Source organism: Octopus bimaculoides, chromosome 6 (assembly GCF_046866305.1).
Source record: "Octopus bimaculoides isolate indiv1 chromosome 6, ASM4686630v1, whole genome shotgun sequence".
In the NCBI taxonomy this organism is placed as follows: Eukaryota; Metazoa; Mollusca; class Cephalopoda; order Octopoda; family Octopodidae; genus Octopus; species Octopus bimaculoides.
Window position 1 is genome coordinate 93,123,832 of NC_142933.1, and position 17,849 is coordinate 93,141,680.

Sequence of the window (17,849 nt, forward strand, 5' to 3'; positions counted from 1 at the left end):
TAGTCATTGCTGGTAAGAGTTTATGAGGTTGGAGTACAAATCCTTACTCAACCTCTTAGTTGCCCTTTATGACATGCAGAGGAAACATTGGGTCTATTCTTTGGCATGCCAATCCCCACAAGTAGGGGGTCTTCTATTCCATACAGCTTCAAAGACACAATGTGAGCTGATGATTTGCTGCCCAGATTAACTGACATCACCACCAGCACTCACTGCACCCTGCAGGTGACTGTAGATGTAAACGCACGCACGCACGCACGCACACACACAGTAAGCAGTCTTCTTTCAGTCTCCATCTACTAAATTCATTCATATGACTTCAAAACTGTGTTAGAACATACTTACCCAAGGTACCATGTAGTGGGACTGAACATGACACCATGTGGTTGGGGAGTGAATTTCTTAACCACTCAGACATGCCTCTGTCTTGAGAATAATTATTATATTGTATCTTATATTTTTGATTATATAAGCACTGCTTTCTATTTGATATATATGTTATGCATATGTAATTGTTATCACTAGGTTTAAGTTCTTTTTCATTCTCACTTTTTATCAGAATGGAACGAGAGAAGTCAGAGAGTCCACCTCCTACTCACTGGAAACCAGGGCAGAAACCATGGAGACCTAAATCTGCGAGTACAGAGAACTTGATGACGTGAGTACTGTGAATTACCTCGATAGCTAAAATATCAGTGCAGCAACTGATTTTTCAAAGTTAGTTTCTATTTTACTTTAATATAAATTCAATCTGATGATATATTTTATTACCTGTACATGTTTATTTGTGTTTATGTTAGAACTTCTGTACCCTCTTAGATATTGTTTCATTTTCATCCTCTAATTTTATTTTAATGATTTACATATTATTTAAGAGTTGTCGTAGCAACTTTTTTTTTTACCATTTTAGTCATCTGTTTGTTAATACTATTGGCCGTCCTACTGTTAATTGTAAAATATTGTGCACCCTGTTGTTTTGGGTCTGACAATTTTGAGCCAACATAGTTCTTATTCTTTGCCTAAGTGCCACAACACAATAACTGTTATAACAATTGTATGATTATATAATCAGTCCATCATCTAAAACCTCTCCCCTTAAAAAAACATGTTAGCATAGAAAAACATGTAAAAATGAACAATATAGCATCATAGCAACATCCAATTTTCCATGCTCCCTTTCCTATCACTCATTGACATCTATCATGCTTACCCTCTCACTTTCTCTTTCTCTGTCTCACCTTTTCTCTCTCTCTCTCTCTCTCTCTCTCTCTCTCTCTCTCTCTTTCTCTCTCTCTCTCTCTCTCTCTCTCTCTCTTGTGCATTACTCCCCATCTATCATTAATTACTGATATATAATTCTCTCCTATTATTCTCTTGAAATTTCAAATTTCCTCTTCCATTGCCTTCTCTCCTTCCTGTCACCCCCTCTACCCCTATCATACTGCTCACACTAGTTTATCTGTTCAATTCAGTCTCCTTGTTACTATCAACATGTAGTTATCAAATGTACCTAACACATGGATGTTGTTGTTTACATTTGATTCCATTGTTCAAAGAAACCTCTAGCTTTTTTGAGACTTGATAAATGATAAAGTTTTGTTTTTCTTAAGTACTGTGTAATACATGAATGGGCCTGTAATGTTAAGTGTACTTTAATATTGTAAATTGTATTTTATTACTGAACATAGAAGACCAAGCATGATGAAGTAAACAGGGATAGAAACTAGTGTGATAGAGGAAGGGCAATGGAAGATAGATATATTTCTATCTTCTTTCTTGGTCGTTTTACCTTGAACATGCAGAGTTAGTATAAGGTAGTGAGAATTCTTCAGCATTGCTAGGACCCCTCTAGAACTGGTGCCACTATAAAATGCAGCCAGTACACTGTAAAGTGGTTGGCAAATGGATGAAAACAACATAAGGTAGAAAAAACTTGTTAGTTTTGCTTGGCACCTAACAACTTTAGAACTGGTACCAGGATGTAATACACTCAGTAAATTTTGTAAAGTGGTTGGCATTAGGAAGGGTATCCAGCTCTAGAAACTATGCCAAAATGGAATGTACAAACAAAATGTGGACCCTTGTTCATCTAGAGCTCGAATAAGAACTGACTTGAGCTGAAGTAACTCATTCAACCCATGCCAGAATAGAAAAGCAGATGTAAGATGATGATGATTTTGAAAATAGATGTGTTTTCTTTTGTGTTATGGATGTTTGTGTAGTGTTGGTAGTAAAGTAAGATTTTATTGGTAGATAATAATGTGATTTTAGTATTATATTCCAACTGGTGTATCACTTCACCTGCCACCTGAACACCACATTTGGGTGGGGATTTAGGTTTTACTGTACCAGGTTAGCCCATTGCATGTTGGCACAGATCAGAAGTTGATAAATTGCCCCAACGTTTGATTGGTACTTTGATGTGTTTGTACATGAGTATACAGTTATACTGATTAATTTTTTTTTACTTGCTTTTTTGCAGTGATAATCTTAGTCCAAATAAAACCCTACCTAAAACTGATGAAGATAGCGATGCAGAGCAGAAGGATTCTGCTAGTGCAGTCACTCCAAAATCACCCAAAAATTCATTGACTCCTGAACTGCCATCATTATCACAACTTCAGCCAGCAGCACCCATTGTAGTTGCCAATGAACCTACTAGTGGAAAGATTCAGTACAACCTGGAGGATCAGCCAGAACCATTAGTGGCCGCTGTGATTAAACCTGATGACCGAAGTCAGCTTAATTCAACTGCTCTTTCTTCAAACATGAGTAATTCTTCTGGTTGCTCAGATTCTGATATGGATTCTGATGGTGATGGCCCACGGGCTCGACATGCTACTCTTGAATCTAAATCCAGCAAGTCCAAGCATTACTCTCGTCAGTCAACATCTGGTGCTGATAAGAAACCTAAAGAGAAGCTAGAAGTAAGTATTTTGAATCTGTAATGTTAGAAAGAGTTTACAATTGTATTTGTTGCTTATGAATTACTATCCAGTATAATGAAAGAGCCAGCTACCCTTTGTGACCAGTAAGTTTCTAGGTTGACTATAAAAGCAAGTAGATTATTGTGACTTGCATTACATTACGATATAATTCAATTTTAGACATTTAATGTTTTGATCTTTAACTCAGTATCTTATTTGTCTACTGTTGATCTTCTGTGGAGGCGCAATGGCCCAGTGGTTAGGGCAGCGGACTCGCGGTCATAGGATTGCGGTTTCGATTCCCAGACCGGGCATTGTGAGTGTTTATTGAGCGAAAACACCTAAAGCTCCACGAGGCTCCGGCAGGGGATGGTGGCGAACCCTGCTGTACTCTTTCAGCACAGCTTTCTCTCACTCTTACTTCCTCTTTCTGTTGTGCCTGTAATTCAAAGGGTCTGCCTTGTCACACTGAATATCCCCGAGAACTACGTTAAGGGTACACGTGTCTGTGGAGTGCTCAGCCACTTGCACGTTAATTTCACAAGCAGGCTGTTCCGTTGATCGGATCAACTGGAACCCTCGACGTCGTAAGCGACGGAGTGCCAACAACAACTGTTGATCCTTTACTGTTTTACTTATAATATGTTGTTTTTAGATCTAAGTTGTAGAACAAATTTAGACCATGATTCTTTTCTGTTCATGAATTTCTGCATCCAAACACTGAATGCTGAAACTGGCCTTTAGATATGCTTTTGTAAATATTGACTAGTTGTAGTTAAAGCAAAGACAATTGTGTATCGTCGTAAGAACATAATGCAATATTTTATTGTTGATGTTATTGTTAGTTTCCATATCAGCCCTGATTAAGCAGATCTATGACAGAAATATTGCAACAGTAACTATTTAGTCTCTTCCCCCAAGACATAGTGTATTTGTGACTGTATTATCTAATGTCTTTCCTTCTTTTTAAGATGGGAGAATGTGATTGGAGAGGGTTTTGTCTGCTACTTCTGGGAACTCTGTAACTGTGTAGATTCCTCATTGGCATTATGTCTATTATATGAGTATGTCTAGTTAGATAGGTACAGTAAATTCTTTGTAAAATGTGCAGTGAGTTTGCTTATTTGATTTGAAAGAAATTTTCCTACTTCTATATTTGAAATTGTCAACTACCTTTTGTTAATTCTAATAATGGTTATATTTGACTGAGATTTTAAAAATGTTGTATTTTAGAAGTTCAAATGGCAACCACCTCCTGACCCTGAAGATGTTGATCCTGAAGAAGAGATGAATTTACAAAATATTCAGGTAAAGTTATTTCTGCCACTTAATTTAAATATTTGTTCAAGTCATTTGTTAAAAGTTTCACTGTAAAGTAATCCAAATAAATGCCACAGTTATACGAGTTTTTACACCTTTAGAAGCCTTAAAATAAATCAAACATTTCCAATGTGAGGTCCTTTGCTTAAATTTACACAGTAACATGAACTCCTACTTCTGTGTTTCTAATGCAGATTGTTGTCTTGACTATTTTAGTAGTAAGCCACATGAGACTGCTTCCCAGTCTGTGATACACAATTGTCTATTCTGAAATGTTAGTGTTTTATGAAAGAAGTATTTATGTTCCAAACAACAGCTTAATAATGATAAAGTTAATTAGTTTTACTAAAACCTTTCAAGTGTTTAATTATTCTCAAAATTATTGAAATTCAAGCATGGCTCTGTGGTTCAGAAGCTTGCTTTGTGACCATGTGGCTTCAGGTTCAATAAGTACCAGACATAGAAAGGTGCCCCAGCATGACCACAGTCCAATGATTGAAACAAGTAAAAGCGTATTTCATTAGAAATATGGTCATGAAATTGTTAATACAAGCACCTAAGAAATGGATGGTTTTGTTTACAGTTGATTCCATTGTTCAAAGAAGTTTCTAGCTTTATTGAGACTTGATAAGCGACAAAGTTTTGCTCTTTCTCAAGTACTGTGTAATACATGAATGGACCTGTAAATGTTAAGTGTACTTGAATATTGTAAATCATATTTTATTACTGAACCTAGAAATGTAATGTTAATACACGTTTAACATTGTTTATACATTTTATCTAGTCATGGTCATCACATTTGCATTATTTGTGTAGTACTTATGAGATGAGAACACGTTTCATACACATAATGGGAGTGATTCAAATGATAACTTGGTTTTTGACTGATTTATGTAGATCAATTGTTGGGTTATGGTGCTCTGTTAATTAGGCTCTTCCACATAAGCATTCTATTCATTTTAAATTGAAGTTTATGCCTGAGATATCTGGTGCCTGACAAAGGACTGAGATATCTGGCACCTTGTACTCAAGAAGACCTGTCCACCATAGCAGAATTGATACCAGTGCTGGTACTCTGTAAAAAACACCCAGTACACTCCGTAAAGTGGTTAGCGTTAGGAAGAGCATCCAGCTGTAGAGACCATACTAGAACAGATGATAGGGCTTGGTGTGGCCCCTCGCCTGACCAGCTCCTGTCAAACCGTCCAACCCATGGCAACATGGAAAATGGACGTTAAATGATAATAATGATGATGATGCAAGAAAAGTTGATTATTTTAGTGACTAATGTAGTCTATCCACTAGTTTATGTGTGGTAGGATTGGACCCTGTGATTTTTTTGAAGTTCTTGACATTCCAGAAGTTTCTTTGTTCTGCTAGTTTTTCTAATTGTACACTGTTTATTTCTACATAAATATGACATTGTATAATTTGGTAAATTGTGAATTGTCTGCTACTTTTGTATAATTTTATTCCCAACAGTTCAGTAAGCACACTTTTACTACTAAAATGGTTATGTGAATAAAGCATTGAGCTACTTGTTCATTGACTGTTAATTCAAATTGATTACAGCTGTTTCATTGTGTTTTGGGGTATAGCTCTTTATTGTATAATACCTTATTTCAGCTAGTAGCTACCAAGAAGAGGTACCTTATCATTTGAGAATGTTACCTGCTATAGACAAGTGTCTAGTTTTGGAAAACTTTATTTATCTGACACTATGCATCAACTAACTTTTAAATGTTCTTTTAGTCTTGCTCAAATTCTGATGAAAATCCCTACTTAGTGAAAAGTAATGCTTCATAACAATAAACAAAAGAAGTTAATGCAAGGATCTTGTACTGATTGAAATGAGTGGAGTGTGTTCTGAGATGTGTATTGGGAACATGAGTGAATTGTTGAACACAAATTAGTTAAGAAAATATCTGGACATTAAAAGAGGTTAATGTATACAGGAGAAGTAACTGATATAGGTATACAATGCAAATGGAAGACACGTGTTAGGTTATAAAACAGGCAATGAGTTGATATACTAAATTTGTAGGTCAATGAAAATTTGGTTAGTTAAAGGTCGTAAAAGCAAACCATAAAAAGTTTGGCTATGCAGATGTGATGACACAAGGTCATGATACAGGTAGATAGATGTTCCATTGCAGATCTACTCTATTGCAACAAGAAGAAATAATGGTGAGAATGATATTTAGAATTATCTACTGAATGAAGAATGTCCTTCAATCATTATCATCATAACATTGACCTCACTACTGCTACCACCAAAACCTCCTTCTCCGCTATCGTTGTCATCATTAATGCCTCCATAATTGCTTCCTTCTTTCATTATCATCAATCATTATTGTCAATCACCATCATCATGAACAGTAAAATTTATATTTCATATTGACATGCACCAAACAGTTCTCTCAGGTTACACGAGAAACTGTTTTAAATGTTGATATTGGTTTTACTAGGTTGGTAATATCCTAGCTCTACAACTGGGTGTGCTTCAGGTTACCAGAAAAAGGGACCTCCTACCAAGGACAAATGGTTTTAATGTTTCCAGCTGTCATCAATTATTGAATCTCTTCATTATATGAGTATATTGGTATACTATTCTGTCAAAACGACCACCCTATCTCCTGTTCTCTCTCTCAGGGAAGAGGACTGTTTAATCTAGCGAGTTACAAGGCAACCTCACTAGTGCTGGTGTCATGAAAAAAAAGCAGTCTGTACACTCTTTAAAGTGGCTGGCATTAGGAAGGGCATCTAGCTGTAAAAGCCTTGCCAAAACACAACACTGGAGTGAAACATGGTTAGTCTTCTGACTTATTGGATTCTCACCCAGCCCATGCCAGCATCGAAAGTGGATGTAAAAATTATATGCTGTAAAAACCTTACCAGAACTGACATTGCTTGTTCTTGTGCCATGTAAAAAGCACTCAGTTCACTCTGCTGGGTGGTTGGTGTTAGGAAGGGCATCCAGCTGTAAAAATCCTGCCAAAACAGACACAGAAGTCTGCTGCAGGCTTCTGCCTGGCCAACTCCTGCCAAACCATCCCACCCATACCAGCATGGAAGGTGGACATTAAATGATGATGATGATATATATCTCATAATATATATCATAATATATAAAGCGAACTATTATACAAGGTAATATATATTCTAATTCCACTTCAAGGTTGAAAGAGAATCCTTTCAATCATACAAAAATGATAGTTTTTTTATTTATTTCTCTCCTTTCCTCTTTCTCTCATTTTAATAGTAATATGGTTGGATAGTTTTTCCAAATTAAGTGATTTTTTTATAGGACTAGATAGAACAAGTCTGTTTTATAATGAAAGCTATAAATCTACATTTGCAGTTGCCTCCTGAAGTGAACCCTCCTTTGTCTATCCGTCTTCCATCGGAAGGAAGTCGGGAAACTGTGCATTTAAGCTGTACTACTTCTTCTGGGCTGACAACATCAGCAACAACATCAACAACAGTGCAAACTACGACTACTACTACTACCGCTGCCGCCTCCACCACCACCACCTCTACTACCACCACTCCACCACCACCTCCTCTTCCACCACCACCATTAGCAATTGCCGAACAAACAGCCATTGAAGCTACAGCTCAGTTTGCAAAGTTGGTATTTTCTTCTTTTTTCACCAGTTTTTAATGAGTTAAATGTCTGTGGTTGCCAGATACATTGAAGCACATTTTTGTTGATAAACATGTTTTGACATGAAAATCATTTGACTTTTTTTTTTTTTTTTTTTAAGCATTAAAAATCATAAATGTCCTTGTTTATTATCATTAAAAGGAAAGAAATGTGCCATATTACAAAGTTTTCTTTGGTTCTCCAACTTTTTTGTATAAAATTGATTCCTGTTTGACTTTTCTCCATAGAATATACCAAAAAGTGGGAATGACAAAAAAGTAATTTCTATGTAGTTAATTGCAATGTAGAAATTTCCCTTCCTCCCTAAGCAAAATCTTTCATATATAAGAAAGGACCTTAATGTTATATTTAGATCTTAAGTATTTGGATAACATGTCTTTTGTAATAAAGGTAAGATGATCTTGACAAGGGGTCAGCTACCTCCATATTGCACAGCTGACCTGGATTACCGAAGAACATGAAAGACAATGTAAGAGATTAGTTAACCTTTTCGATACCTACCTACCAGAGACCACCCTTAGTTCTAGGATACAAATTGGTTACCAAATTTCTTTTGAACAACATGCAGTTGCCAGTACCGCCTGACTGGCCTTTGTAGGATTTTTGAGCGAGATCGTTGCCAGTGCCCCTGGACTGACTCTTGTGCGGGTGGCACATAAAATATACCATTTTGAGCATGGCTGTTGCCAGTACCGCCTGACTGGCCTTCGTGCGGGTGACACGTAAAAGCACCCACTACACTCTCTGAGTGGTTGGCTTTAGGAAGGGCATCCAGCTGTAGAAACTCTGCCAAATCAGATTGGAGCCTGGTGTTGCCATCTGGTTTCACTAGTCCTCAGTCAAATCGTCCAACCCATGCTAGCATGGAAAGCGGACGTTAAACGATGACGATGATGATGATGATGAACACTGAATTTGAAAATAATGAAGAATTAAGTAAAATAACTTTATCGTTATTAAACTGATATTTGGAACAAAAATCAACATGAAACTTTAATGGAAGGTTTTAATTTAAGCCTTTTGTTACCAACCTGGCTGAAACCGGTTCTGGTTCTGTAGTACAAATGTCTTTTCATAAGTTTCGAATTAAAATCTTCCATCAAATCTTCGTCACAGTTTATGTTCCTAACACCAGCTTAATGATAAGTGAGTTATTTTATGAAATTCTTTGTTATATTTAAAATAATTGAAAGAAACATAGAGCATCTCAAAATAAATATGGTAACAAAAAGGTTAAATCACATTAAAACATGAAGTTTATATCATAGAAACCAAGGGTGGCCTCAAATGTGTTGGTATCAAAGAAGTTATAGTGATCTACATAAAAGCAGCTTAATAATGATTGTCATTTTACTAAATTTTTCCTTATTTTTAAAGACATTATATTTTAACAGAAATATGGTAATAAATAGGTTAAATATCCAGTTGTCTCAGAGAAGAACTTCATTCAGCCTATAGTGACCTTAAGCACTTTGAGGAGAATTTGCTTTGGTTGAATTTAAAAAGAATTTATTTCTGTTAAATAACTCTTAAGAATATACTGGGATCAATTTTCAAACATAGATTCTATCCCATGTGAAATTATGGAATTCCAACATAGTCAACTGAAGCTTTCAATAAGAGGGCCTCTATATGGTTGCTCAACCTTCTAGAAATAACAACCCTCAAACTGCACCTTACTATATTAAAGATTGAATGCATTGACTAATGTAGTCTTGGATACCCTTAAAAAGATGGGGTGGTCACAAATGGATTGCTTTCAATTGTAGGTAAGCCCTTCCAGACTTGCCCTGCACCTGAACAGTAACAACAACTAAGCCCTCATTAATTTCCAGGTAGTTTGGCACTGGACCACCAAGTCATTTTTTCGTTCTTTTTTTTACACTTTTTATTCTATCTTAATTGTTTTGCATTTAAGATAAATGATTAATTGGATTTGATATTTTATTAATTGAAAAGTCAGATTGCTTTCATACAGCAATGTAGGTACAGAGATGAACTTCATTCTGGCTGATTATAATGTGTATAATCTATTTAATTTTCAGGTTTGTCTCTAATATCCTTGAGAAAGATATCAACATTACAAATTCATTTTTCTGTCATTATAAATCTGCAGCCTTGTGTTAAACAATCAGTTTCATTGACCCTAAATAATTATGCGTGTTCTTTAATTGTTCAAATTATTGATTTAAGATAAGACCAATTCCCAAAGATTTTCTTATTCATTTTTAGTTCAAGACCGTCTATATAGTTACCATTAAATAAATATTTGTTCTTTTCTTTTTATATTTATCTACTGATATGATTTAGGTCATGTGAGCTACAGTCATGCTTTAGTATAATTGAGAGCAGTATGGTTTCTAAAGAATCATAATAACTTGTAAAGACTTGGCCTCTATCATGGAATTTTATCAGAGGAAATGACTAGCTTTTGTCATTATTTGAAACATGCACCAACACGATTTCTTTGTGTGTCTGCAGAAGCATGCATGTCAGCTATTGGTAGAATTTCAGTTGAATATTTTTAAGAATGACCACAGAAAGATATTCTCCCAGAAAACTATTAGAGTAACTTTGATTTTATTTTTGCAACAATTAATTTGGTATTTATTTAAATACTCTATAATGACTAGCTGTCTATCTAAGTTTTATTTTTTATATTATAAGCTGATGAAGGGTAGTAAATATGGAGAGGTTAATAGAATGACAGGCTTGCTGTATGGTTGTATTTGATATTCATCTCTTGAATCTGAGTTCAAATGTTAATGGGGTTGTGTTGCCTTCCATCTTTTCAGAATTAATAAGTAAGTAGAATAAAATAAGGTAGAAATTTGCCTTGATAAAGTGGTATACAGACTATAGCAGTAGAATGCATCTACTACATATTTTATGGTCACAGGTTTGGAACATTGTGTTTCTTGGTTTAAATTACATTAAATGCAACTTTTTCAATCTCCAAAGTTGATAACATATTGGAGTTAAGAGAATCAATTATATTTCCTTTCTTGTACATGACAGTGAAATTGTTATTGATTGGCACCAACTTTTAGTATAATTTTTTTCCAGTTTAGTTAAAATGCATTTATCTTTAAAAATGGTACTTACAAATATTTGAAAAACTTAGAATATCAAATTTCTTTTACATGAATTTATCAAAAATCAAAGTGGTCTGAGTTAGAATATTAGACGAGCTAAGATAATAAAGTAGTTAGGAAATACCAATCTTTATAGAACTGGTTCTTTTACAGACCTTTGTGTATATTGTTGAAATAAATATTTTTTACAGCTTATCATTCCTAAGCACTCAACTTGAAGTGGAGTGCTGCCACTTGTCAGCTAAGGCAAACTAAGGCTGAGTAATGATTGCATCTTGCCTAAGGATATGTTGCAACAGCCGATCAGCTTTGATCAAATAATCAAATGGTCAAATAGTCCAAGCCTTTTAGCTTTAAAATTTTAATATTTTTTAATTACTAATTTTCTTTTTATACTTTTCATTTGTTTTCTCTAGAATCAATTCTGCAGCATTACTAGCAAACATCCCTACCCCACCTGATCCTGTAGGAGGTGTGAAATCTGTACCACTTCCACCTAGTTCCACAAACACTGTAGCTTCTGTTTCCATTGACTCTTTGACTGCAGTTCCATCAATGACAGATAATTGTGCACAGAACATCTTCTCTTCCACTTTGAAACTTTCTGACACTAGCAGTTCTGTTTTGGCCAAAGCTGTAATCACAACACCTGCTGTAGCGGTCAGTTCTGAGACAGACCAGAAAGCAGTTGTTGATGAAGCAGTAATATCCATTAACTCAGATGAAGTTACAAAAGAGAGCATTGAATTGTCTGATGTCCCTGTGCCTTTACCTTCAGATACAAAAGCAGGTGATCTTAAGATGCAACCGCCCTCGATCTCTGAAATAACCAAGGCTGTAGTTGAGAAAGACAATGCTGAAAAGAGTGGCAAAAAAGAAATTGATGTGATAAGCATCCCTTCTAAGAGCACTGAAGATAATGAAAAACACCATTCAACTCTGTCTTCATCCAAACACTCGTACACGCGGGATTCAAGTCCTTCGCCAAAGAAGTCATCGGGCAGACGGCATACCAGTCACAACAGTAGCAAATCGAGAAGCCATTCACGGTCTCCAAAACGCTACTTCAGGTCACCCAGCCGAAATTCTCCAGTGCGCGGTGGACGTTGGAACCATTCACCGACATCATACTCTTTAAACAGGTATTCGCGTTCGTCGTCCTCTCGAGGGATCCGATCATCAAGAAAATATACTTCACCTCGTTCATCACGACCTTATATGAGGACCAGTAACTACTCGCCCCCTAGATGGAAGCAACGTAGATCAACACGCTCTAGGAGTCGGTGTGTAAACAGTTTCTATTTTTTGCACGCTTCTTTGGAATTATCATTTTTTATCATATTCAGTAATGTGAGAAGTCTTTATGAATTTGGTTTTGCTTTTTCTAAATTCTGATGTTTCCTCTTTCTAGGGGTCCTCCTTATCGTCATAGATCCCCAATATCATCATCAACTTCTAAGTATAAGCGCAGCCCTTCTAGAGACACTTCTAAGTAAGTTAAGTTTTCATATTTTAAATCATTTGTCTTTTACTTGTTTCAGTCATTGGACTGCAGCCATACAGCTTGAAGGGTTTTAGTCGAACAATTCAATCCTGGTACTTATTTTTTTTTAAAGTCTGACACTTATTCTATTGGTTTCTTTTGCTGGACTGCTAAGTTATGGGGAGATAAACAAACCAACACCAGTTGTTAAAAAATGGGGAGTGGCACATAAACACAGACACAAAGACACATATACAACAGACTTCTAAACAGTTTACACTTACCAAATTCACTCACAAGGCATTGATTTATCTGGAGCTATACTAGGTGCTATGTAGTGGGATTGAACCCAAAACCATGTGGTCGCAAAACAAACTTCTTATGTAACTTTTATAAACTACCATTTGCATGGGGGTCCACAAAAAGCTCAATCTCATAAACTATCTGGTTTAGGTAGCACTTAAGAAGCTTTCAGCAATTAGAACTTTACTCATCCCCTCCCCCACCTACCACACTTTCAAGTTTGATTTTTATATTTCAACAGATTGTCCTATACCAGAAAACCTGTTCTTTTAATAAAAGTATTCTATTTGTTAATTCTTCAGTGATCACTCATAAATCGACATGGTTTCTGATGCTTTATTCACTGCTAACATTAAATACAGCAGTTTACAAGGTTAACTTGGAAAAGCAGGATTATGATTTCAGTGTTGTTGAAAGACGCTTAAGCTCTAAATTTTGAACCTGTGTAACTTTCCACAGTCAATTTGCTTACTTGAACTTTACATTTGACCAAATCCAGAGAGTCTCTGTTATGAATCAAATTTCCAAATATGAAAATTCTTTTTATATATGTGTTGCTGTGTGGTAAAATGCTTGTTTCTCAACCACATGATTCTGGGTTCAGTCTTTCTGCATGGCACCTTGGGCAAGTGTTTTCTACTATTGCATTAGGCCAACAAAAGCCTGAAGTATATAGATATGTATATATTTATGTGTGTTTCTTTGTGTTTGTATTTGCATGGCCATCATTGCTTGACAACTGGTGTTGGTGTTTTCACACCTCCATAACTTAGCAATTCAGCAAAGAGACCAATAGAATAAGTACTAGGCTTAAAAATAAGTCCTGGGGTCAAATTATTTGAGAAAAACACTTCGAGGCAGTGCTCCAGCATGGCTGCAGTCAAATGACTGTGAAACAAGTAAAAAAAAAAAAGAAAAGTGTGTGTATATGTATATATTTATATGTATACTAATTCATTTTAATATTTTTAAAATATTTTTTTTGCACTTAAAAAAAACCGACCTAGACATGTTTTATGTTAACATCAAATCATTTTAAATAGAAAATTTGATTAATTGAAAATTGTATATTTGTGAAGGAATCGTCGCAGGCGAGATTCTCCCAGGCGTAGTAATTCTCGAAGACGGTAAGTTTTTAATTTCATCTTTATTACATTCAAGTAAAAAAAGAAAAAAAAAACCCCAAATGTTATTGGGTCACCTGCCTTTTGTCCTTGTTGATAAAATTAGTACCAGTCAAGTAATAAAGACACTTCAGTTCATACATATACGTATGAACTTACGGTTGTAAGCCGAATACCCTAACCACTAGTGGCTGTGTGGTAAGTAGCTTCCTTACCAACCACATGGTTCTGAGTTCAGTCCCACTGCTTGGTACCTTGGGCAAGTGTCTTTTATAACCTCGGACTGACCAAAGCCTTGCGAGTGGATTTGGTAGATGGAAACTGAAAAAAGCCCATCGTATGTATGTATATGTATATATATATATATATGTGTCTGTGTTCCTCCATTATCGCTTGACAACTGATGCTGGTGTGTTCATGTCCTCATAACTTAGCGGTTCGGCAAAAGAGACTGATAGAATAAGTACTAGGTTTGCAAAGAGTAAGCTCTGGGGTCGATTTATTTGACTAAAGGTGGTGCTCCAGTAGGGTCACAGTCAAATGACTGAAATAAATAAATAAAAGAATATGATCACAAGGTCGTGAGTTCAATTCCTTGAACAAGACACTTTATTTCACATTGCTCCAGTCCACCCAGCTGGTAGAAATGAGTAGCCCCTATACCTCAAAGGGCCAGCCTTATCACACTCTGTGTCATACTGAATCTCCCTGAGAACTATGTTAAGGCTACATGTGTTTGTGGAGTGCTCAGCCACTTGCACGTTCATTTTGCAAGCAGGTTGTTCCATAGGTCAGATCAATTGGAACCCTTCTCGTCATAACCGACGGAGTGCCCAGAAATATATATGTCTTGCCCAAAATTTCTGATCCTTTTAGAAATGAAAATTATTTCCTCATAACAAAATGAAATTCTTTTAAACCTACAAATTTTGAAAATTTCTTAGCATTATCTTTGTTAGTGTAAATACTACAATATTTTGTGTTGTTAGATAAGATATGTTTATATTCTAGTTTCTTTAAATTTGTTCTTTTCTTACCATCTGACTTCTAATAATAAAGATAGAATTAAATCCCTTAGCTGATCTAGAAAAAAAAATTTTCCATTGAGCTACATATAATTTACAATTTATATTGTAAAAGATGAAGTAGTATGTAAATCATAATTCTTTACTATCATTTGTATATCAGGTTGCCATGTTGACATGTTAGATAAGTTATATTTTTGCATCTGAATTTATTGCAGGGTGTCATTCTTCATCATCAAAAAAAAAAAAAGTATAATTTTTGTTCGTTATTTTCACTTAAATCTTTTAAAATTGATTAGTTTCACCCCAGCTTTTTAATAAATTGCAAAACTTATTTCCTTTATTTATATATTTGCGGCTCACAGTTCAAGTCCTTCACGAAGTCGGTCATCCAGCCATCGGCGCTCCTACTCGCGAAGCAGCTCTCGCAACCAACAACGGCGAAACACTCGGGACCGCCGTAGTAGCAGCAGCAGTCGTCAGCGCCGTCGAAGCAGTAGAAGGAGCGGAAGAAGATTGAGTGGTCGCAAGAGAAAGAGCAGTAGTTCCAGTCGCAGTCGCAGTTGGTCATCAAGTGATTGAAGAATGGTTTCAATGGAACTGCCTACCATTGTAGTATCCTGTTGATAGTACTTGTAACTTCAATATACTATCTGGCTTGCACATTACAAGGGGTGTATGGAAATTCTCATTGAAAAATAAAACTTTATGTTTATTATTATACTAAAACATTTGGTAGTTTTCTTATTTCTTCCTACTTCTTCAGCTCAAATTAATTCCTTTAGTTATTTTAATTCTTAATTCAGGCAAGTCTAAGTAGATACTACTTAGACTGAATGTTTACAAATGCTAAATCAGCATATATATGACAAGCTTTCTTCAGTTTCTCTTTACAAATCCACTCACATGGCTTTGGTTGGCCCATGGTTTATAGTAGCAAACACTTATTCAAATAAAATACCATTCAGTGAGATTGAACCCAAAACCATGTAGTTGGGAAGAAAACTTAACTACACAGTTATTCCTGTGCACCGATACACACAGCTAGGCATGTGCCTATACATACAGTCATGCATGTACCTATACATGGCCATTCCTGCACTTATGGTCATGTCTGCATCTATACACGGCCATGCATGTGCCTTTACACAACCATGCCTGCACCTATATACAGCCATGTCTGCATGCCTATACACAGTCAAGCTTCGGCCTACACATGACTGTGTTTGTGATTGACATGATGTTGAAATATTATCTTGTATGAGCTACACGATTTCATCTTTTACTCATTGATTTTTTAAAAAATTTCTCAGTAGTACATGTATAATGCACCTTGAGTACAACTATTTTCCTGATATATTTAAGCTTTGAAAGTCCCTGCTACTTGTCCATACTGTTGGTTCAGTACTTGTACCATACAGACAACATACTTCAGCTCCTAACAATCATTGACACTCTACAAAGGTCAGATGAGGCCCTCAGTGGAGTATTGTACCCTTAAATAGGGCTCAATGCTGCTCTTACAATACAAAGCTATCCAAGACCATATCCAGAAAAGATCTCTTAACTGACCGGCATAAAATCACAGAGATGTACTCCAGCTTGTAATCCACAGCTTTGCATGTCCCCTGCCTTTGCTATTGTTACCATATTGGCCTCTACTTGCACCACCTCTACTCGGGCATTCTTGACCCACTTGTTTTTATTCATCATACTATCCTTGTTGTGTTCAAATATTCAGGCCCAGCACTGACCACCACACTCAGTCCTTTCCTAGAATGTTGGAACTTTCACACTTGCTTGTATCTTTTCTATAAGTGTTGGCTAAAGTTCAAGAGGCATCTATCTCATTGATCTTGGAAGCCCTGCTAAGGTCACGGACATTTCTTCTTCCAGATCTAACAACTAAAAGGAAAAATACTAATGTATATTTTTGAAATGAGGAATTATGTACTTTATTTACAATTGCCAGATAGGTGTCCTCACCTTGTTTGTTGTTACCACAACGTTTCGGCTGATGTTCTCTATAATCCTCATCAGGTGTTCTGGTGGAATTTTGAACCCAACCCTTTATTTGAACTAATGGGGTACTCTGTTCTGATTCCTAAGATATTCTTTTTTGCTGATGATTATTTCCTAAGTCCCTGCCTGGGATTGAACTCAGAATTCGAGGGTTAGTAGCTATATGCCCGTCAGTAAAAAAGAATACCTTAGGAATGAGAACAGTATCCCATTAGTCAAAGGGTTGGGTTCGAAATTCCACCAGAACACCTGATGAAGGCTGGAGACGTGGTAGCAACAAACAATTGAGGACACCTATCCGTCCATTGTAAATAAAACGAAAAAATGGATGTAATGTGTGTGTATGTCAACCCACATGTCAAAGGATGAACAGCCTTAAATGACTTTTCAACCTTGATTGGAGTTTTAATAAAGGTGTCTACATCATTTGACCAATCCCAGAGAAACAAGTAGCCAATCTATTTATATGCTCGTCAAACCTGGTAGCTTCAAAGAACTGGAGCTTCTTATTTGCACATTATAAGTGTTTAATGCTTTTGAAGCTGATGCTTCACTGTGTTGTTAGACTTGAGTTTCCTGTTTCAATTCTTATATGAATAAGTACTTTAACCCTGGTCTGAGCAAAGTCTGGTGAGTGAATTTGTGAGACAGAAACTGAAAGAAATTTGTGATGTGTGTGTGTGTGTGTGTATATATATATTTGTGTGTGTGTGTATGTATTGTGTTTGTACACATCTCTTTGTATTCATATCTTGTTATAGTTGTAAATGAGTGACACTGTCAAACGAATGGTGTGCAAAAGTCCTTGGCTACTTTAAACTATTGTAAATTCCTATTAATTGCCAACTTAAAAGTTGATGTTTCGCATTGCGTTTTTACAGAT

General features: G+C 36.0%; 1 protein-coding gene across 5 annotated transcripts in view; it reads left to right on the plus strand.

Moving 5' to 3' along the window:
* LOC106881822 (uncharacterized) overlaps positions 1–15,673 on the plus strand; it is a 53,487-nt gene extending 37,814 nt beyond the window's left edge. For 4 of the 5 annotated variants that reach the window (XM_052968665.2, XM_089354253.1, XM_014932334.3 and 1 more), the window contains 8 exons: positions 560–658; positions 2,483–2,927; positions 4,161–4,235; positions 7,609–7,877; positions 11,426–12,292; positions 12,421–12,501; positions 13,875–13,922; positions 15,310–15,673. In XM_052968665.2, the coding sequence (XP_052824625.1) occupies positions 560–658; positions 2,483–2,927; positions 4,161–4,235; positions 7,609–7,877; positions 11,426–12,292; positions 12,421–12,501; positions 13,875–13,922; positions 15,310–15,526 (2,101 nt within the window). In that variant the 3' untranslated portion in view covers positions 15,527–15,673. The remainder of the gene's footprint in view (positions 1–559; positions 659–2,482; positions 2,928–4,160; positions 4,236–7,608; positions 7,878–11,425; positions 12,293–12,420; positions 12,502–13,874; positions 13,923–15,309) is intronic. The other variant, XM_052968666.2, reaches the window with a different exon arrangement.
* The last annotated feature ends 2,176 nt before the right edge of the window (positions 15,674–17,849 follow it).